Genomic DNA, 22,653 nt, shown 5'->3' with positions numbered 1-22,653 from the left:
GATTTTGTTAATTGAGAATTATGTAAGCCTACAAAATTATTAAACGGCAAACAAAATGTGGTTTGAATTAAAAAAAAGGTTGAAAAGAATATAGTCTATTACAAGTGTTTAATGGAGCAGTGATAATACAAAATCATTTTAGCGTGGGAATTTCCCAGAGAGTAAAGATCTCTAAGTGCTAAACGAATGCTGTGATCACTTAAAACAGCTTTTTGTACTCTTACTAAACACACTTTAGGAACCATAAGCAATAAAAACATATAATAAGTACAAACTCAAAATATATTTTTTACACGATGAGCCATTGTGATTTTACTGTTAACTTCACTTTGCTGCCACATGTACTTATAGACGCAGAGCTCATTGAGTTAGAATTATTAAGGAGATAAAAGCAGTCTTGAAAAAACCTGATGATTCAAATCCACTTTTCCATTAAAGAATACACTTTTTTAACTAAAAAAAAAATGTTTTTATTTATTTTTTACATAAAAATTTTACAAATTAAATTCCTTCTTTTGTGCTGTTTTAATCACCAGTTTTCGTAAAACTGCTTTTCATAACCAAGAATTTTTGTTTTAGAAGGAAAATGTTCCAAATATATTGATATTTGATCAAAATTTGTAAAGGCAGAAATTATATAGAGAACTTATAAACTGAAAGAAATTTGATTTAGTCACTTTGATGTTGAAAAGATTCATCTGCACAGTCCGGTTTTTGTTGTTAATAAATAAACATTTCTGATGCTGCAAACTGAGGGTTAATATTGATTTATGTAATACTAGTCCTCTATGAGGGTAAAAATGTGTCAAAAAGAACGCACTTGTAGATTTGATTTGAGAACTTGTAATATAGAATCTGAATACTTGTGCATGAAAAATCTGCATCTGTGTGTAAAAATCTTCTGCTGTGAACTGACAAATTTCCAATTGCATGTGTTCATTTAGAGATACAACTTCAAATCTGTGATTACAACTGCTCAAATGTGCTTCTGCGTGTGCTCGAATCTGCTGCCGCAAATCACAGGTGCGCTACAACTGCGCTCTGACTTCTGACACATTCCTTGCGAGAAACTTGGGTCAAAAGTGATCTGTGTCCGATAATGGGACTAGGGGGGGAGGGAGGGTAAGAGGAGGCGGAGTCAACCAATCAGAGTGCTGGATTCGGATAACTTGGTCAAGTTAGAAAGACCTTCACAGATTCACACTTCCTGCTTCAATAACTCTTCTGATAAACGTTCAAATGTGACAGCAAATCTCTCAATCATTTTGTATGAACACAGAGAGTGAAATAAAAATGCATTTCTACAGAAAAACTTAGTTTTCTCCTGCATTTTAATGAGAAATGATCTCTTCGTGCTTTAAATGCAGACATGCAGCGACGGCTGCGAACGGACAGGATCAGGAAGATGATCATCTTTGTTGTAGCAGGACAACAGGGCCAGGGCTATTGAGCAGCTTTATTATAAATCATATGGATAAACATTTGAAAAAAATATATTAGATTAGATAAATGCGTTCTCCGCGACGTTCCAGGCGACAGCGCGGCGGCGCGCGGCTGTGGCGGACTCAGCCCGCTGAGGAACGGCTGGCCGCTGACTGAGCGAGGGCGTAGCGTGTCGCTGGTACGCGACACCGCGGCCAGACGCCGAGCTCCGCGGAGGAAAAAAGAAACAAGGATCCCGCTGACCGACGGCGGAGTCAAATCAAATCTACAAGTGCGTTCTTTTTGACACATTTTTACCTTCATAGTCCTCCCCCATAATAAAGGTAGATAGATGGCTAGGCAACGACCACCCAAAGAAAAAGACAACAAGTTGTTCCAACACACATTTACTAAGAGGACTGGAATTAGAAAAAACCCTAAAACCAGATAACATCTGATCTTTTCTCCGACTCAGCATTCCAGCAGGCTCTGATAATTTTTAAGTGAGGATTTTATTTCCTTTTTCTACACTGTATGCAGGTGCAATGTGTGGGTATCGGTGTGTCAGCCTGGGAGGTCTAATAGATAATAGCATCGTTTGAAGATTAATGGGTTGGTTCTTCTTATCTTAGTTTCCATTTTTTTTCCCCAAGACTACCAGCAAATCACTTCTTTTGATTTATTTAGATAATGACACTGTTGTTTCCGAATAATTCCTCACAAGCTGCATTTCCATGACACATATGTGCAAAGCTTTATCCAAATTCTGTTAATGTCGAAAAGATGCAATTTCGTAATTACACTGTTTCCATTAAATCATAATTATGCAAATAAACAGAAAATCCACTCGTGATTAGTCATTCAAAAATGTAAAAAATTAGGCCTGCACGATATTAGAAAAATCTGCGATATGCGATATCAGTGTTTGAAACTGCGATGACGGTATGACTTGCGTTAAATGGAAAAATAGAAAAGCAAAAATACCAATACATTTTGGTTTCAGTGTGAGTTTTATTCAAATAATTCAACACAACTTAAATTAACGTGCAAGTTTTATTCAAAAATAAAGAAAATATATTTACCATAGAACTTGCCAAAACTAAGATGAATGATTACAAAAATATATATATAGATGCCCAGGAATAAAATAGGTTGGTGTCTCCTACATTTCCATTTTACTGCAAGTGTTATTAAATAAGTCAACATAACTTAAAATCCAAGTCTTTTTCAAAAAGACTTGGATTTCGAAAAGACCTATAGCTGTGGCCAAAACATAAATGAACAATGAAGAAAAAAGATAGAGGCCCACAACTTAAACGTGACCTAGTATGAACTAGGGCTGCACGATATGAGGAAAACTTGCGAAATGAGATATTAGTGATCAATATTGCGATAACCATATAATTTGCAGTAAATAAACAAATAGAAAAATAAACAAAAACATCATTCCCATTTCATTGCAACAGTTTAAAAATTATACTCCAAATGACCCTCGTCGACATGGGGGACAAACATCTAACATAATAGGCCTCCATCTGATTGGTCAACAATGGGAAGGCGTCCATCTGATTGGTCAAAACATAAAGGGATTTATTTGATTCGTTAAATGCTTCAAGCTGCTAGAAGATTGTTTTAACACATTTTGGGTTTGCGATTTATTGCGATATTCACCGTCTTTTGCGGTATGCATATTGCAGAGCTGGATATTGCGATAACGATAAATTTGCGGTATATTGTGCAGGCCTATAAAAAATACTTTGATTTACAGCAGATACATTCACATTTCTCCCGTTGGCACTAGTGCTCCTCATCATCTATCAAAGGAGAGGTTGGAGTCTAATTCAGTCTATGGAGTGGCGAGCTCCTTACACGTGAGTAGCTAAAGGGATTTTGGGAAATTGTGGTTGGTGATTTTACAGAGGAGCTGTGGATCGCGCATGATATGCTCAACAAACATGCCGCGCCATTCCACTTCACTTTTCCTACTTCCTGTCGACAAAGTGTGATTTTCGGTTGTTCGTCACGTGACTCAATTAATTTGAAAAAAGTTTTTCCATTGCAGTTTTGCAAAATATGTTCAATTCGATAAGCCTCAAAAAGCACCTCCTCCAAGACCCAAAACCTTTTTTTCTTGATAAATGCCAGTTTTTCCAAAATCGTTGTGTTTCCATTACATGAATTTATTATCGTAAATTAGGGGTGTAAGAAAAAATTGCTAGATCAAGATATTTCCTTTGACAATACTTGTATCGGTTTAAAATGCTGTCACGACAATATTTATTTAATTATTTATGAGCGTTCTTCAGCGTCTAACTCTTGTTTTCCACGCCTATGAAGACTCTCATTCATCCATGTTGATTCCATCATACTGGTAGGTTTAGGGGTTGTCATTTGGACTTAGTTTTTAAAGTTAGAAGACGTTTCGCCTCTTATCCAAGAGGCTTTGTCAATTCTGAATTAACTGGTAAAAGAGCTGGTATATATGCACTCATGGGGGAGTAGTCAGATCTGAAACTGGATGGTGTTGTCAACTTAGCCTACATGGTTTCTGGTCGTTAAGAAAACCAGACTCTTGGCAAACCACACCCCTATCGCAAATCCTATTGGCGCAATTTCATAGTCAATGAAAAGTTGCTGTTCACTAGAGAAATCATTATACTTAAACACCCACTCTTAGGAAAATTGTGTTTTTAGCATGTTCTTGTTGAATTTTTCTGATGATGGAGGATATATATTAAAAAAAATTGTCACAAAAAAGCATTTGTTTTATATACATTTCTTCTGGCTTATTATTTTCACTTAAGCTGCTCTCTAAAATAAATATTCCTTAATCAAGACAAAAAATCTACAAAATATTATGTTTGAAAGTTCAAGGCCTGCTTAAGGGTTCATGATCTATAACTGAGGATTTCTAACAAATATCCCCTGAAGTAAAGCGTCACTCTCAAGCTCTTAAAAACCCTAATTTGATTTTATGTTCTATAACAGAAATGCATTCAGCATTCAGAAACTGACCCTTCAGTTGAAAAACAGAACTGTAAAAGAGTTCAACCTGCCTCTGGGAATCCATGGGTACACAGACACCTGGCCTAAAGCTGACACAGAGACGTCTTCATCACTGAGCAACACTTTGCCCCTTTACAGCAATTTAGTCCATGCAACTGATCGGTAATGAGTCATAGTCAGTGCTAAGATGATCTTCCAGTAAAGGCACATTTGGCACAGAGTTTGACTCATCTTTTAGTGACGCGTAAGTTGAGTGGACACACAATACAGCACACTGAGCCTGGGAAAGATTCCACAGTGTTGAGTGTGATGGTGCCTAAAAAAACACCAACAAGAAGCTTGATGCCAAACTCCAGAACCAGCATGCATGGATACTTGTGTGTGTATAAGTTTGTGAATGTGTGTGTGTGAAGGGGTGTGAGGGCGTTCTGCATTCCCAGAGCAAACACACAGATTAGATAAGGCACCTGAGAGCTGTCTGACTCAGGGGCCCTTCACATCTGAGAATATGATTAAAACTAGTGTAAAGCTGCATTCAATGCTGTCAGCTGTGCTAATATCAATATAAGAACTTGATTAAACTGTCATCATCATTTTAAAAGGTTATTGTAAAAATTAATTATATTGGAAATATTTTTTCCAAGCATTTTTGAACGTCTGAGTATTTCATCAACCCAAAAAGAGGCAAACAAAAAAAGTTTAGGCAAGAATCTCAGATCTTCAGTCTATTTTCTTTCTTTGTTGTAAATGAAGGTTCTCTTTTATTCAGGTGACGTCTGGAATCATGTCATGTCACACAGCCACTACATACATTTTGCACATTTTCCGCATATGAGATTATGGTCTTTTGTGATACAGTACATGCGTGATATTTGTACGGTAATTCATAAGTGTTTCATTTGTCGTACGTAGATCTCAGTTGATAGTTTCTTCCCACCGGGTCTTTTGTGAATTCGGTTTTAAGCTGTTCAAAATATTTGGTCAGATGAGAATTATACAGTCTTAAGCAGTTTATACGCAATTATTACATTAATCTCATGCAATTGCGGGGGATTTTTGTGCGATACATACGCAAATTTGATGCTTTCCGCAACTGTTACACGTGTGTCCACGTATGTTCAACAGACTTTTCCTGGATGTCCAACCGATGTCCATCTGCATTCATCCATCTTCTTAACCCAGAGCCAAACCCGGCCACTCATGGGTGAAGGCAGGGTTAACCCTGGACAGGTCGCCAGTCTGACGCAGGGCCACAATCACACACCCATGCATGCACACATTTAGGTTCTCACTTAGGAACAATTTAGGACCATTTGGAGTAATCAATTAACCTGCATGTTTTTGGACGGTGGGAAGAAGCTGGAGTTCCCACGTGCATGAGGAGAACATGCAAACTCCACGAAGAAAGGTCCCCCATTGGGGATTTTGTCCCCCAGCCGGGGGCCTGCTTGCTGTGAGGCAAGAGTGCTAACCACTTCGCCACCATGCAGCACCACCGATGAATAATTATTATATCCCGTATATGGGGCACACATCACATTAAAGTTACGTAATTGATGCAGGAATCACTCATCAATTGCATATAAGAAATAATCATGCACAGTTCATGTTCTACGCTGATTTACGTGTTCTTTGCGTGGTTTACCTCTTCCTTGGTTTTAACGTGGTTCATTCGTGATACATCAGTGAAAATTGTATTTGAAGACCAGAGCTTTTTCTATTTCCACATATATTCCCATATGATCAATTTTCATCCCTGCAATATGCACAAAATGTACGTAGTGGCTGTGTGACATGGCTTTCACGGATGAGCGGTTAAAAAAATACGACTCTAAGTCCAGACGCCATGACTCGAATGCAAGAAATGTTTGTTCCTAGTTTGCTAATATTATTTCCTGATTTTTTTCTGCATTTTATTTCATTTAACAGTCATGTTAAAGTAATTATTTAGTTTTTTGTTGATGTTTTGTTTCAGCTTTTTTCTAAATAATTCATTCAAGGTGTTTTAATTGCTTACCCCATGACCTTTATCATAACAGCATGTATAGGAGAGGTGTAGTCCTTAAAAGGCAAGGCAAGGCAAGGCAAGTTTATTTGTATAGCACAATTCGTACACAAAGTAATTCAAGGTGCTTCACAAAACAGAAAAATGCATTAAAATCACAATACATCATAGAAATAATCAACGTAAAATTTACTTTAAAAGAAAAGAAAAAATATTGAAAATTGATTTAAAAATAAAGGAAGGAAAGGAAAGAAAGGTGCAGGTAGGACCTTTCAGTCATATACACGGCTAAACAGAAATGTTTTAAGTCTAGATTTGAACATGAACACAGAAGAGGCCTGTCTTACGACTTCAGGGAGGCTGTTCCAGATTTTAGCTGCAGAATATTGAAACGCTGATTCCCCTTGTTTAGTTCTGACTCTGGGCATCAACAGGAGGCCGGCCCCTGAGGTCCTCAGAGTACGAGATGGTTCATATGGCACTAACATGTCAGAGATGTACTTTGGTGCGCGGCCATGGAGAGACAAAGCAGTAAAAAGCAGTAGCTAAATGAATTCTTGTACGCTTTTATCATAAATTGTTTGATAAATTGTGTAAAATATTTCTACTATATCTACAGTGCATGCAACAAAAAAAACCTTGACATGGTTTAATAGTAGATAAATGCAGAAAACAGAAAATGTATCGTCTTTGATCTTCTTATTGAAAACTTTAAAGCAGAAGACAGCGAGTTTATGACCATCATGACCCTTTATTTGAATATTAAACTTTTATGTATTGCACAACACATTATGCATATTTATATTAAACAAATCACCTGCTTTTAGTTGCAGAACAAGATCTTTTTTAAAAAAGCAAACATTTTAGCAAAATAGAAAAAGATTTTCTTGTAAAATTGTTTGCTGTAACCAGATTTAAGCATCAGGAAGTAAAAACAAAAGAGTCCAAAGGGGTACACAAAAACAATGCTGTTTTAGTTTAATGATTAAGAAAAAATATGACGGTAATGGATAAGGACAGCCTTCAAGTCCTTGAGCAATCAGTCAATTTTTAATGCGGTAATTAAATCAGTCAAAGTGCATTTTCACTTTACATAAAAAGGATGATCACTCTAAAAGTTGACCACTCTAGAGGTTTGTTTGTGAAATCGGGCTGTGAATGACCTCTGTGACTGTGAATAATCTGATACCACTACTGTTCTGATGTTGGGCCTACATTTTAAAGCTAAATCCAATGTTCCCACACTCACTTAGATTTATGACTCAGAATCCTTCCTCTATCCTTTATCTATGATACTAAATAAAGCTCTATCGCGCATACTCAGTGAAGGGGATTCTGTGCAGTGACCCCAACACTTTCATCTCTTGATTTCTTTTTCTCATCAACCCCTATTAGCCCCTATGCCTTCACATATGCAGACTCCATCCTCCCCCTTCTTTCAGGGGTCATGCTTTAGCAAAGAGTCTTCCTGAGAGCAGGAGGACGGGGAAAAACATGCATTAGATGTGTAACCACACTTCAAGCCAGAACTCATTTTCTAAATCCTATAGGATTGGCAAAAAAAAAAAAAAAAAAAAGAAAAGAAAAAAAAAGAGCGATGGGCTCGTGAATTGTGCTCCCAGAATACTTCCGGGCCGTAAAACTGTTCAACTGGATCTTGGCAGTGTCTGCTGGTGTGTGTTTGCTGCAGCTGGATCACATGCTCCTCATGGTGTTGACCAAACTCCCCTGTTATTAGGATCTTTTTTTAAGTCATTGTTGCACTGTAAACTCCAGCAGCCTTTCAGCTTGAAACAAAGCTGCACTTCAGTTGTTCTTTTTCTTTTTATTTTTTTAACTGCGTTTACAAAATGGAAGCAGTCCCTTACATAGAAACACACGTCCAGCTATTTAAGGAGGTTGTTTTTATTCTCATTAAGCTTTGGGCTTGTTTTTTTTATATATCTGTTCAAAAACAGATTATACTGGATTTGTTAGGTATAAAAAACTAAAATTTTCCCAAGCTTTATGTTTAAAGTCGCTGTGTCTTTTTCATGCCAAGGATTAAACCCAACCCTTCCTTGGAATGCCCCATCTTTACATTTTTGGAGGAAAAACTCTAAAATGTGCTCACACCCTTTAACATCTGCTCCTCTCTGGACAGCAGACAGAGTCCACATGGGGCCAAAAGGCTCTTTAAGCCTTCTGTTGTCTGGCTGTGACCTCTGACCCATACACACACACATACCAGGGAACGCATGTGCAAGAGTGACATTTATAGAAGCACAAACACACACACGGCCCAAATATTTATTCACAAACAGACACACACATGTGAAGATGCGCAGCAAACAAGTGGCTGAGCAACAACTGTGTCAAACTTGGATAAAGGGTTTGTCCTAAACTTTTAACTAGATTTTTTTTTATAAGTCAAAAATGCCCTACCCCACACTTCCTGGTTTAAGGACCCCTGTTAAAAAACACAACAGCTGAGAATGAGGTGACCAAGCTGGGAATCACCGGATTTTGAACATCTCACAGCTTTGGGCTGCAGTAGGGCAACTCACAGCAAAGTGCAAAAAAGAAACAACAGCCAGGTTTGAGCTTCCCTAGGCGATGATGTGGTTCAACTCCCACTGATGTGACTCAACTTAATGCCTCACTGGAACATGAGCAGAGGGACCATTGCAAAAAAATGCCAGTCTAAAACATAATTAGACTGAAGCCAGAAGCATGCAAACATGGTACTGTGGGAAAAATAATGACTGCATGTGCATCTTCAAAAGCCCCCTAGATATCCAGCAGCTGCAATAATCAATCAAGCATCATCTATGATCAGGCCCAGACGGACTAACAAATGACCTAAAGAGGAAAGGAGTCACAACCCAACACCACCATGACTTTTGTCCCTCTTCATCCATTTTGCCGTATTTCCAATTCGGCATGAAAACATAGTGATTTGCTTTGAGTTTTCTGATAAGTCTGGTACTTATCTTTATAATCCCCCATGTTCGGACAACTAGAGAACCTGATATTTAGATATTTGTGATTTATTGATTACTAGACAACAGGATGTCCATACATTAGAATAGCATGAAGCAGAACAAATACACAAAGACCACCCCACCGCCAGGAGCAGGTTTCAAGATTGGACTCTTGGAGTCAAACTGAGGCCATCTGTCTGCCTAATGAAGCTTGGCTGAAGCTGGATCATGCAATAGGACAGTGTTTTAAGCACAACAACAAATGTGCATCCCAACAGCTTAAACATAAAAAGAGGAATTTTGTTGTAGTCTCTTAAAAGTCCAAATGTAATTCAAATGAAAATTCTGATTTGGATTTAGAAGAAAGCTTAAGATTCACAAAAGTCTGAAAACTGTGATGATTTCTACTATATTTTAAATGTATGTATAATCATTAGAGATGCAACGGTTCGCTTTCTGCATGATTCGGTTGGTTCAAACCTCGAGTTTTGTGTCAGCTTGTGTTTGAGGTCAATATATAAGTTTGTGTAGCATAAATTGACAACAACAACAAAAAAACTGACAGAAATCCTTTTTCTTCAATTTACTAATAAGCAAAGAACAATGAAAATTTTCAGTTCAAATAATAAAACAATAAATATTCAAATTTAGCACGACTCATGTTTGACACTTAAACATACTGGTATGCAGCAGGAATGCAAAAATTCACATTCCCACAATTCTGTTAATTGGTGTAACATACAGTTTGGTTATGAACTGAGAATTGTGCCATCCCGGATAAAGAAAATCAATTTTAATAATGTAATAGGAATTCTGTGCTTCAACATGTTGCACTGCCTTTATTCTTTAGAGATAGTAACATTTCTGTAATGTTTAAATAATATATTTTTGTAGCAGATTTACACCACTCTTTTATTCAACTAACAACAAATCTGTAAAATTGTGTATTCTGACTGGAAAAATACTTTGTTCAGGATCAAGTCCGCTTAATTTGTTCCGGATCGAGTCCCGAACCTTGTGTTTGGTCTGTTTCACACTGGCATCCGGCGGAGCATTATGTTACGAACCAAAGCTTGTAAACAAAACCATGTGACTAAAGATCTGTTCCGCTATTGGCCAGGAATTACGAGGATGGGTCAGAACAACAAGAGAAAGATGGACATGCTCAGCTTTACAATCCTAACTGGGACAGTTACCTTATTAAAACTTAATATGCCGATTACCAGTTTTGAACATCAAGAACAACACTTTTTACATGTCACTTTGGTTTGGCGGAGGCATGCTGCAAGGCGGTTACTGGCAGAAAGACGTGCCGTGTGTTTTAACTCAGAGGATGCTACCAACTAGAGTGATGAGGAGACGTCGGCTATGAAGGTTCACTGCTAGGAGTTTTTGACATATAAATTGTCAGGAAAACAGTGTAAGAAGCCATGTGTGTATCACGTTCATAGTTGCTTTGGTGAAATCTGCATTCATCTGACCACATTTCAATGAGTTGCTGTGTCTTATTGTTGTTTAAGAGATTTCTGCAATGGAGCTACAAGGTAGCTTTTAGGGTGAGGTCAAGGGCGCATGCCTCGTAACGTGACACAGAAAAGCATGTTAAAGGTGTTATCAGCTCTTACATGTTCTTACAGTTTTTTCCCGTTTGATAACACAATCGTTTCTTTACATTTGTCCGTGGCTCATCTGTTGCTTCATTCCTACTCTGTTTACGTCGGCTACGGAGGCCGTTATGGTAACTATCTTGCAGCAAACCAATGTTTCTATTTAAACGTGTTGTACCTGACGTTGATACAGACGTTCAAACTTGGTCAACAAAATATTAAGTTTCAAATAACGAACTATCCTGACAAGAGATGCAAAGCGCAGGACTTCCATAATTTCCGCCTAGTTGCTTTGCCCCACCCTCATAATTCCTGGCAAATGATTTTAGAGATCTTTAGTCACATTAGGCCTGCACAATATACCGCAAATTTATCGTTATCGCAATATCTAGCTCTGCAATATGCATATTGCAAAGGACGGTGAATATCGCAATAAATCGTAAACCCAAAATGTGTTAAAACAATCTTATGGCAGCTTGAAGCATTTAACGCATCACATAAATCCCTTTATGCTTTCACCAATCAGATGGAGAGAATGAAATGGGAATGATGTTTTTGGTTATTTTTCTATTTGTTTATACAGTAAACCCTTGTTTTTCGCGGGGGTTACGTTCCAAAAAGAACCCGTGATAGGCAAAATCCGTGAAGTAGAAACCTCTATCTCTATTTCTATCTAAGTATTATACAATTAAAAACTCTATTTATTATACATTGAAAAGAAAGAACAAACCATTTTACAGGCTCAAGCATTTGTTTCACAAATAAAAGTACTTTAGAAACTTTTTTTCGACAAATAACTTCTGTACTTTACTGTCAAATAATAATTTTAATCATCGATGTGAACAGAAGTCTTCAAATCGCAGAGATTAGCCCCGCCCACCGCGACCTGAGAGTAATTGGATTAAACGGGAGAAAATTTAAAATCATTATAAAAAAAAAAAAAATACAAAGTACAGTCGGACAAATAGTGACTCAGGTGTATTTACTGCTCTTCAGACTTAGCCGCTACATCCTGACTCCGCTCTGAAGCGTTTTCTTCTTTTGAAGCCCGCAGTGCAGATGTGTTTGTTCAGGAGAAGAACATAGTGATAGGCAGTTGTTGTCGGTCTTTTTTCTATGGGTTTTTAGAGAAACTCGAAATTGCAAGAGAATTTGCAATTACATATGCGGAGTGACTTTTTAGCCAATCAGAATGCAGAACACAATGCAAATCTGTGAAGTAGCGAAACCGTGAAAAGTAAACCGTGTTATAGCGAGGGATCACTGTATACCGCAAATTATATCGTTATCGCAATATTAATCTCTAATATCGCATATCGCAAGTTTTCCTCATATCGTGCAGCCCTATGTCACATGCTTTTGTTTACAAAATTTACTTTGAAACAGGAAAGTCCGCTTGATGGCAGACACAAGGTTCAGGACTTGATCCGGACCAGATTAAGCTGACTCTGTATAGACCAAAAGATTTCTCCAGTCTGTATATTCCAACATGAGTATTGGCCATCTCATGTTGATGAACACGAGTTGGCCAAATTCTATGCATGTTCGAGTGTATAAAGAACACATCATCTAGAAGAACAAGTTACTGAATATACACTAATCTCAATCAACAGAAACGTTCGAAATGTTAGATTGACAGATTTGTGTAGACCGCTTTTAAGTGGTAGGGATGTGGATCTCCAAGAAGCTCACTCTTGTTTGGCGAGAGTGGTTGCCATAGAAACGTTCATTGCTTACTGACATCGTCTAGCTCCAACATGGCTTAAAAATGAAGGCTGAATTGACTTCATGTCGTTAGACAAGTAAGGCCTTTTTATATGGGTTACGTCACACTCAATACAGTACAGTTCTCATATACATATACATATATATATGTTTTTCATATATATCTGTTTTTAGTTTTTTTTACTATTTTTTAAAGCACATGTGTCAAACTCAAGGCCCGGGGGCCAAATGTGGCCCTCCATGTCATTTAATGTGGCCCGCGAGAGCATAAAAGTTTTTAATTTCTTAAAATAAAAATTAAAATTGGTGTGTATTTATTCATATCTAGTGGGAATCAGACTTGAAATATAGGATTGGGCAACTATACATTAAGACTTAAACACTGTCTATTTAACCTAACCTGACAGAATCAAATGTAAAAGGATTTATGCTAGAATAATAAGCAAACATAGGTTTTCTATGCAACTGTAATTGTCACTTTAAAAAGTTATAATAACTAAATAATGAGTTATTTAACATAGTTACGTTTATTTTTCTTTACATTTAGTTACACGTATAAGTTATATCTGGCCCTTTGAGGACAACCACTATGCTGATGTGGCCCTCAGTGAAAATGAGGTTGACACCCCTGTTTTAAAGTAATTAAGTGCGTTACTTGGTTTGGACAAATAATTTCTCAAATTCTGTTCAACATCCTGGTCGTTTTCTCTTTCAAAATAAAAGAAAATTAATAGGCAAATGCAAGATAAAGATGTAAGAATTGAAACTATTTAGGGTGGTTGAAAAAGATTGTTTAATATTATGAAAAAAGACTTCCAGTCAAAGACATACTAATAAAATTACACCAAATGATTCATTGAATGGAAAAAACAAACAGATAAAGCTGCAGCTTTTCATCATTAGTTCAAATAAGCATCTATCTCCCCTTACATGTAATTTCCTGTTTTGGTCTTCTTTTATTGTCATTCTACAATCTGATGTAATCTTCCGTTGCCTGATCTATTACATTTTATTTATTTCATTGGCAAATATACATATTCTAAGCAAACACAAATGAACATGAACACACGTTTTTATTGAAAAGGGTAGGGGTGATTTATTCATCCCTGCAGTCTCTATTCCCATCAGATCCTCTGCACCTCCCCCACAAGCACATCATGCGACATTCAGAACCAATGCTGAAGTCAGATTTGCCATCACAGTGCACCATAATCACCATAATAACTTTTTGTGACTTCAAGATCTGCATTTTTAAATTCGACTTCCGTCCCTCTAGATCTGCCAAGCTGTGTTTTTTTTCTGTGAAATTGCATCAGATCCAAGTTTTATGTTTCCTCTGAATCTGCAGATTGTCCACTGCTTTTAACAAACACGTGGTCTGCAAAGTAATTTTCTGAAAGCTCTCATCTAGTCAGCCCTGCTTCCCACCGAGCTTTTGTCCAGGCAGCACTGTGGAAGAATGGAGGAATGCTAAATAGAGAATGGAGAGAGCCAAGAAAGCATTAACCGTGGGCGCACATAGGATACCAGACTGTAAGGCCCAGCTCCGTACCCTCAGCTCTTTCTGATTGTTCTAATAAATAAGCAGCACCACTATTGTTCTTTTTATGAGTCCCTCACATGAATGGGCTTCGGTAGATTTGAATGGACAGTTACTACGAGACCAACTAAAAAAAAACATGAGGTGAAAAAGGGGGGAAGGTTCAGTCTAAATTCTAAAGCTGAGGGTGAAAAAGTAGCTTCTATGAAAGGGTATTATTATGCTAATTAGCTCAAAGAAGTTTGTCTTGTTGTGAAAATTATTTGAAAGCAAACTTTCCATTTTCATTTAGAGTAAATGTGTTAAGCAGTTATCAATGTTTAGCAGAAAATTACTCATTTTGCTTTTGACTTTTACTAGTTTTATGTATACTTTTTAGGCTGATGTTATTCGCACATATTTACATACGACCAGCACAACAAGTGATGGAAATTCCTGTTGGCCACATGTAACATGTGCAGCCAAGATATGCATTGCTGCACTGCAAGCATGTATTCAAATACGTGCATCCAAAGATGCATTTTGTTATTGGCCGCACAAATTTAATCTATCATGGACCTAGGCATGTGAAATGTGCTCTCCGCATTTGATCCTTCCCTTGAGAAGCAGTGAGCAGCAGAAACAGCCGCGCTCAGGAACTATTTGGAGGTTTAATCCTAACTGCAACTGTAATCCTAACCTTAACCCTTCCTCCAGGTCCATGCGGCCAAGAAAAAAGTTCAGGGCTGGATGCACGTGTTTCGAAAATTACGTGCGAATAGATACTTTCAATTTTTTACACCCTGGTTTTTTTTGCACAAAGGTAATTACACATTGTGTTGTGACTATTGACTATATATGAAAACTGAACTGCGAGTGTGACATCACCCATAGAAAATGACTTACTTCTAGCTGCAAACGACGCTAAATTTTTCCAATTTTTTCCGCAATACAGACCTAAGCATTGATTGGTCCGAGTCGATCTGCATAACAGTTTCTAAGGCAACCACTCTCTCCAATTAGTAGAGAGCTTATCAGCCACACCCTTACCACTTGAAAGCAGACTCAGGGAAATCTGTCTCTCAAACATTTTGAACATTCGACGTTGGGACCAGGGCACCACAAACTTTGATTAGGGCATCTAAATAGTCTAAATTTTATAACTTGAATAAAGGGCAATAAAGAAAAAATCCTGGAAATAAAAATCAGATTAGCAAGAGCATGTTAAAAATAAAGGTAGCAGAGCAAGAATGGTTATTCTGACATATAGAATGACTATGTAACAGCTGTTTATTTCTATAAAAGTCTATGGGACGTCGGTTTCTTGGAGCCAGCAGTTACTTCCTGTTTGGAATGCGAGGGGGGAGGGCTCAGTCAGTCCAGTTCTCATATACAGTAAATGGTTGTGACTGATTGCTTAAATCCAAAAAAAGGTTCTTCTCTTTTGAAATTGAATTTTAGTGCTCTTAGAAAGTCACAAATGACTTCAATGTTTTAGTCTTCTTTTTAAATCAACCCCAGTTCACATAAAAGATTTGCAGCTTAGGTATTTTCTTTTTTAGAGACTCTTTTTGTGTCAGTGAGGCACCAACCAGACGAGATGTCTGGAACTAAATTTACCTGAGGCCACCCATGCAGTGAGTCGGTGTTCTTGCCTGCAGTGGCACCAAAGCAGGTCCACATATAAACATGAACATTTCTGCAACCAGACACTTTTCTGTACACTCTACCAGAGCAATCCGATACAGACAATTTTACATTTACATCAGCCTGACAGTGGAACAAATCACTTTGCAACAATGCAATACTTAATGATGAGCAGGAATCACATGTAGCTACACTACAGAACAGATTAGTAACAACAAGTAAATGAGGGCTTGTAACTGCATTTGTAACCGCTTTCATATTCATCCTGAATCATTCAATTCTGTGGTGTAAAATTTACAAGTTACCCAAGTTTAGCTGTGGGACCCTCTGATTCATTCAGGGCAAAGTCATTAAATGATTTTTCTAACCCTGCAGCGGCAGACCTTTAGGCCCCCAATGGACAGAGGGCTTCCTCGAGACATGACACTGACCAGGATCCCCTTACAGTCAGTATGAGATCATTGTGTCAGAAGAGTTCACCTTTTCCTTGACCTCTGCTGTCTGACTATAAGAGAGCTATGGGGTGGGGCAACTAACCATCAGAACAACAGTGATTAGATATCATAAAACTAGGCAAAAAGACAGTACAAAGCACAAAAATGTTGTTTTAAAACATACAATCATTTCTTTCGACTGCTTTTCTATGCTTCCATTAAACTGTAAATGTCTGACAGAATGTTTACTTTTGCATGCCATGTACGATAATTACACTGTACTGTAACTTCATAAAATAATTTAGATTAAACTTCTTAGATGACAGACCGTCTGACCATTTCATGACTAAATACATGACAAAGCATCCAAGGCATAATATCATTTTCATCCTTAATCGGGTAACACAAAGAAAAGAGACATAATGGCCACAGGTGACAGTAACCTAAACTGTCAAGACACAAAAAGAAAAATGAGTCAAACGCATCTAATTACAGTGAGTTTGAGGTACTCTGGCTCGTGTCGGCACATCACATGAGCACAATGGTAATGGCCGCTTGTAATGAAAAGCTCTGCACCACAGTGATCTGAGTCATTTAATCTAAAAAGAGTCTTTCTTTGACTTGACATTTTTTTACATTCTCTATGTATCAAGTCTTTTCTGAGTCAAATTTTTAAATTATCTATGCAATAAAAAGTCAAAACCACAAAAAGAGTCGCTGAAATAAAAAAATCTAAAGGGATTCATTAGAAAATGTACCTTGGTATAGGCTAAAATGCTTCCTGAATGGATCAGCACAAACCACAAACACACACACGCTTACTGTTTCTACAATCCTAACCAAGGCACCGATATTCCAAAAATTAAATCCGGGTCAAATCTGAGACAGAATCATCATAAGTAATGATCTCACAAGGTTGATGCCACAGCGTTCTGGAAGCAGCATTAGTCATGCCACTTTCTCCATCACAACTACAACATTATATCAGCCTCTGACTTCAGACATTTATTGACTTTCTTCCAGTCCTTACAGCAGCAGTGTACCCTTTCTCTGCAGTCATCCTTCTTATTTACTGCAGGCCACAGCATTAAACAAGACAGTACCAATTCATAATACCCTGTTTTTGAAAAATGCTACAGCTGGAAAGCAAAGAGGCGACATGACTGTCTGATTAAAGCAGGCGTCAGCAGGACTCAGGCACGGGTAAACTGAGGAGCCAATGGTTAAAAATGGAGGTCCAAAACAGGAACATGTACATTCACTATTCACTCTAGCCTTTAGCATTAGATTTGTTCCATTCCTTTAAACGTAACTATGAATGCAAAGGATTCAAAATGGAAAGAACTAAATGTTCTACTTTTTACTATTGTATTAGTCTAAAGTTTGTCTGTAATTTAAGATTTTCATACTAAAATACAAGCTACAATACAGGATACATTTTCTGCCAAAGTTTTAAAAACTGCTAGTAAATACAAATGAACAAAGTTCTTGAAACTACCAAACAAGCCTGCACAATAAATCGCATATTTATCTTCATTGTGATATATGTCACGTTTAGAGTTACATGGACCCAAAAAGCAAACAGGGATTAGGTTTGGAGTTGTGCAATTTATTGAATGGGGAAGAGAGGCAGGGTGGCTAGTAGATCTTGCTGTGGCTTGGCTGAATAGGATGAAGTTGAAGAAGAAGGGAGAAGGGAGTTGACTCGAAGAGGCTTGGCTTGGCTTGATTGATGCTAAAAGTGTGGCTAAAACTGCGGCTTTGGCGTTGGCTTTGGCATGGACTTTGGCTCTTTGGCGTGGGCTTTGGCTCTTTGTTTTAATTAAACAGTCGGATTCCCCTGGTCTGCACCAGTTCTAAGTCAGCTGCGAGGTGCCGGCCGAAGCGTTTAGCCACCAAGTCCCTGTTTTATGGAATAAGCTCCCAGCTCATGTAAGAGAGGCCGACTCAGTTTCTACATTCAAAGTTAAACTGAAAACATTCCTCAATAAGCCTGTCTAGTCTGACAGGCTTATTGTCAGACTAGTTAGTAATCAGAGATTATTTAACTTAATGTTAATATGTTTAAATTAAACTTAATAACAATAACTATTTGTTGTTAGTAGGCTGCTAGAAGTTGAAGCTGGGGTAGCTATGGTGCACTGGGGTTCTGTCCTCTTTTCTCATCTACTTCTACCCTTCCTCTCTTCTCTATTCTTGATTATTATTCATCATTTAGTTCCCTCTGTTTTGTGCAGTGCGATTCATGTATTTTCACTCTTTCTCTCCCCTCCTGGGGAGTGGGAATGCTTCCAAATTCCAGTTGGCTAATCCGTGCTCCTGTTCCTGACGGTGTACCTCGTCTCTGGCTCATCTCTGCTTCTGCTCCTACACCTGGCTGTGGATCCTGCCTCTGGCTCGTCTCTGCTCTGTACCTGGCCGTGTACCTCGTCTCTGCTCCTGCTCCTACACCTGGCTTTGGATCCTGTCTACGGCTCGACTCCGCGCCCCCGGCCGTCCCCCCAACTTCGCCTGGATGAAGCTCGTCTGCTGGACTTTAAATGTGTAGTTGTAGTGTTAGATAAGTTAATTCTTCTCTATGAGTTCTGGTAAAACGCCTGTCCGTGCTGGGGGAGGATCCCTCCTTCATGTGGGCACCCCTGAGGTTTCTTCATTTTTTCCGGAATCCGTTTTTTTAGGAGTTTTTCCTTACCGCGAAGGAGGGTCTAAGGGCAGGGATGTCCAGTGTGGCTTAGTCAGTTTGTTAGTCAAATTTAGTATTTTCCTATTTTATTTTCTATGTATTCATGATCCTTTTGATTTTATGTCTAACTTTTTCAATTACCTATACGAAAGCCCATTGAGACGACTGTTGTTGTGAATTTGGGCTATACAAATAAAATTGAATTGAATTGAATTGGCGTGGACTTTGGCTCTTTGGCGTGGGCTTTGGCTCTTTGGCGTGGGCTTTGGCTCTTTGGCGTGGACTTTGGCTCTTTGGCGTGGGCTTTGGCTCTTTGACGTGGGCTTTGGCGTGGACTTTGGGTCCTTGGCGTGGGCTTTGGCTCTTTGGCGTGGACTTTGGCTCTTTGGCGTGGGCTTTGGCTCTTTGGCGTGGGCTTTGGCTCTTTGGCGTGGACTTTGGCTCTTTGGCGTGGGCTTTGGCTCTTTAGCGTGGGCTTTGGCTCTTTGGCGTGGACTTTGGGTCCTTGGTGTGGACTTTGGATCTTTGGTGTGGACTTTGGGTCCTTGGTGTGGACTTTGGCTCGTTGGCGTGGACTTTGGGTCCTTGGTGTGGACTTTGGCTCTTTGGCGTGGACTTTGGGTCCTTGGTGTGGACTTTGGCTCTTTGGCGTGGACTTTGGGTCCTTGGTGTGGACTTTGGCTCTTTGGCGTGGACTTTGGCTCCTTGGTGTGGACTTTGGCTCTTTGGTGTGGACTTTGGCTCTTTGGCGTGGGCTTTGGCTCCTTGGCGTGGACTTTGGCTCCTTCGCATGGGCTTTGGCTCTTCGGCACAGGCTTTGGCTCTTTGGCATTGGCTTTGGCTTTGAACGATGAATCCTTCATGGAAGCAGACGGACCGTCAATGGTGATGGACTAATATAGGTTGTCTGATTGAATGCTGAACAGGTGTGATATCAGCCTGTGCAATTCACACGTATCACAAAAGAGGGCTTAAATTAAAATAAATGGTTACCTGGAACAATCCTATGGCAGCTTGAAGTATTTAAAAAAAAATAAACTGAGCCCTGTACACATCCTACCAATCGGACGGTCCCCTTCACTTCGCTGACCAATCGAAAGGAGCCCTTTTATTTTGGATGCCCACCTCATGTGTAGAGTAACATTTATTGTCTTTTTTACTCTTATTTAATTAAAACTGTTGCAATAGATGATGTATGAAGTTGTTTCTTGTTTTGCTGTTTGTTCATGTTTCCCAAGTCATCACAATATTGGTCACTAATATTGCACATTGCAAGTTTTCCTCATATTGTGCAGCCTTACTATAGAGTTTATAGTTATTATGTTAAATACATTCGAACTGCAAATGAACCAGATGGATATTTGCATCCCTCCAGTATTGATTGCTTATAGCTCCAGGAAGTGTCTAAGTTGAGGTCTTGTAACAAAGATTTCTATAGATGCACTGTAGTTATACATTATTCATGCACTTTAGAGGGAAAAAGCAGAGCTATGTGAATTACACTGAAAAACACACTGCAGTTGCTTTTGGCAAACAGCTGATGGGAGAGCAAATGTACATTTCCGAGTTGCTTTATGGCCACAACAGAACCTTTTCTTGGAGTAATATGAGGTCAGCTGCTGTGTCACTTTTGACCAGTCAGAGCTAAAATAAGGGTGTAACGATTCATTTTAACAACAATTATATATATAAAGACATCAACACTATATATTGGTTCATTTTGAACAATTTGATCCGATTCACTGGCCTAAAATCGATCCAGGGCATCTTTAGCCAAACTTCCCCCAGTGTGGCTCAGAAATAAATACCTGGGTACTAAACAGGTGAAGTTTTCCAGATTCCTTGTCATCAATCATGACAAATCCATTCAGATTTTAGTTAAAGTTCAGCCCACTGCTGTTTTTCCACATCAAAATAATCCAAAGGGAACATTATTAGAACATTCTACCACACTGTATGGTCACATGACTTTGCTAAATTCAGTGTTTCCACACATTTGACTGGAATGATAGACTGATAATTTTTGTTGCCATCACTCGTGTGTCGTCTACTGGGAGGCATTTGTTTGTTTTTTACTTTATAGTAAAATAAATCCTCAATCCAAAATGGTATTTTCCAATATGGATACAATGGATTGATTTTATTTAGAAACACTTTTATTATGCTATAGGTCAATGCGGTTACCAACTTGCCTCAGACAGATCAATCTGGTTGGGTGGTAGGATTATAAATCAATTTATCAATGGTCCATTAATTGTTACACCCATACTTACTATAAAGCTTTTTCTTGCATGATATTGCTGCACACTTTGCTGAATAACCTCAGAGCTTTTAGTGCAGCAGAGAAAACTGGCAAATCATCACCAGAGCATATCAGAACTGCTATTGTGGAGGGGGGAAAGTGTTACTTTGGAGACATTTGAAGCAGGTGCATACATTCCAACAAGTAAAAGTGCATAAGACCCTTAAGACATGAAAAAGCTGAACAGAAAGGACTGCGTTCATCCACTCACCAGCTCTGGGGTTCAGGAGTGAGCTGCTGGTGAAGCGCAACAGAGAAACCAAAGAAGGTTCCCCGGTCTCCTAACTTGTGCAGTGTGTGAGTAGTGTCCAGGTTGAAGCACCAGACTTGACTGAAAAGCGCTAAAGCTGCCCAGATTAAGGCAGTCCAATGCCTGGATAAAGAAGATGAAAGGCAAACGGTGTTCCCATGTCCCTTTGGGGCTGCCATAGCAGGGCGCAGGTCCTCACGCGCAGCAAGTTCACTTCTAGACGCAAAAATGGTATTCCTTTTTATGGATCATGAGCTGAAAGAGAAGGGAGAAAAAAATCAAGCAAGAGTTTTGAGTTTTCCTGCCGTCTGTGAACGCCTCCCTGTGTTTGCCTCTGCGCTCCGTTTGCTGCTGTCAGTCTGCAGAGCGTTCGTGAAAACGGCTCCACTACTGTGATGTGTGAGTGAAGTGTGCGTTTCCCACAATGCATGTGCCCCCCCCCCCCTTCAGTGCTCAGAGGGAGACAGAGGACAAGTGCCTTGAATAGCCCGCTCACTCCTCCCCCTCTCCTCTCTCTTCTAAGTCCACCCCTCCGCCCCTCCTGGTGACTCCCCTCTCTCTCTCAGCTGACATCAACACTCCGGGTGCTTGTGCCAAAATACCAAGCAGGGTTGTCAGGATCTTAGGAAACGACTGGACAGAAGAAGAAAAAAAAACACCAGAGGGCTTTATGTGTTGAGTTCAGTGTCCCAGTAGGCTCCCCCTGCGGCCACTCAGATGGCCCCATTCAGTGCAATCGGGACAGGAAAGTTCTTCCGGACCCAAAACGTGTGGAAAGAAAAAAAACTTTTTCAAAAACTTAAACACAGCAACTGGATTCCAATAAAAGATCAGGAGAAAAAGTCTGAGAAATAAAAGGAAGACAGCAAAATATCACTTCATCCAGTCATCCATCCTCCCCCTGCTCATCTGAGACTGGGTTGTTGGGGCAGCAGTCTAAGCAAAGATGTCCCAACTTCTCTCTCCCTGGCCACTTCCTCCAGCTCCTCTGGGTGGACCCCAAGGCATTCCCAGGCCAGCTGAGAACAGTAGTTTTCCAGCATGTCTGGGGTCTTCCCCGGGGCCTCCACCCAGTGGGACATGCCCAGAA

At 39.2% G+C, this 22,653-nt stretch overlaps 1 protein-coding gene across 4 annotated transcripts in view; it reads right to left on the bottom strand.

Moving 5' to 3' along the window:
* itga7 (integrin subunit alpha 7) overlaps positions 1-21,986 on the bottom strand; it is a 49,510-nt gene extending 27,524 nt beyond the window's left edge. For 2 of the 4 annotated variants that reach the window (XR_908788.3, XR_002290195.2), the window contains exon 1: positions 21,525-21,986. Coding sequence is in view for 2 of the 4 variants with exons in the window: in XM_011474857.3 (XP_011473159.1) it covers positions 21,525-21,742 (218 nt within the window). In the remaining 2 variants the exon portion in view is untranslated. The remainder of the gene's footprint in view (positions 1-21,524) is intronic. The other 2 variants (XM_011474857.3, XM_011474858.3) reach the window with 1 other exon arrangement.
* Positions 21,987-22,653: the final 667 nt, after the last annotated feature.

The sequence above is a fragment of the Oryzias latipes genome, chromosome 5, assembly GCF_002234675.1.
Source record: "Oryzias latipes chromosome 5, ASM223467v1".
In the NCBI taxonomy this organism is placed as follows: Eukaryota; Metazoa; Chordata; class Actinopteri; order Beloniformes; family Adrianichthyidae; genus Oryzias; species Oryzias latipes.
Note: the sequence above shows the minus strand (reverse complement) of the source record. Positions and strands in the feature narration are given on the sequence as shown.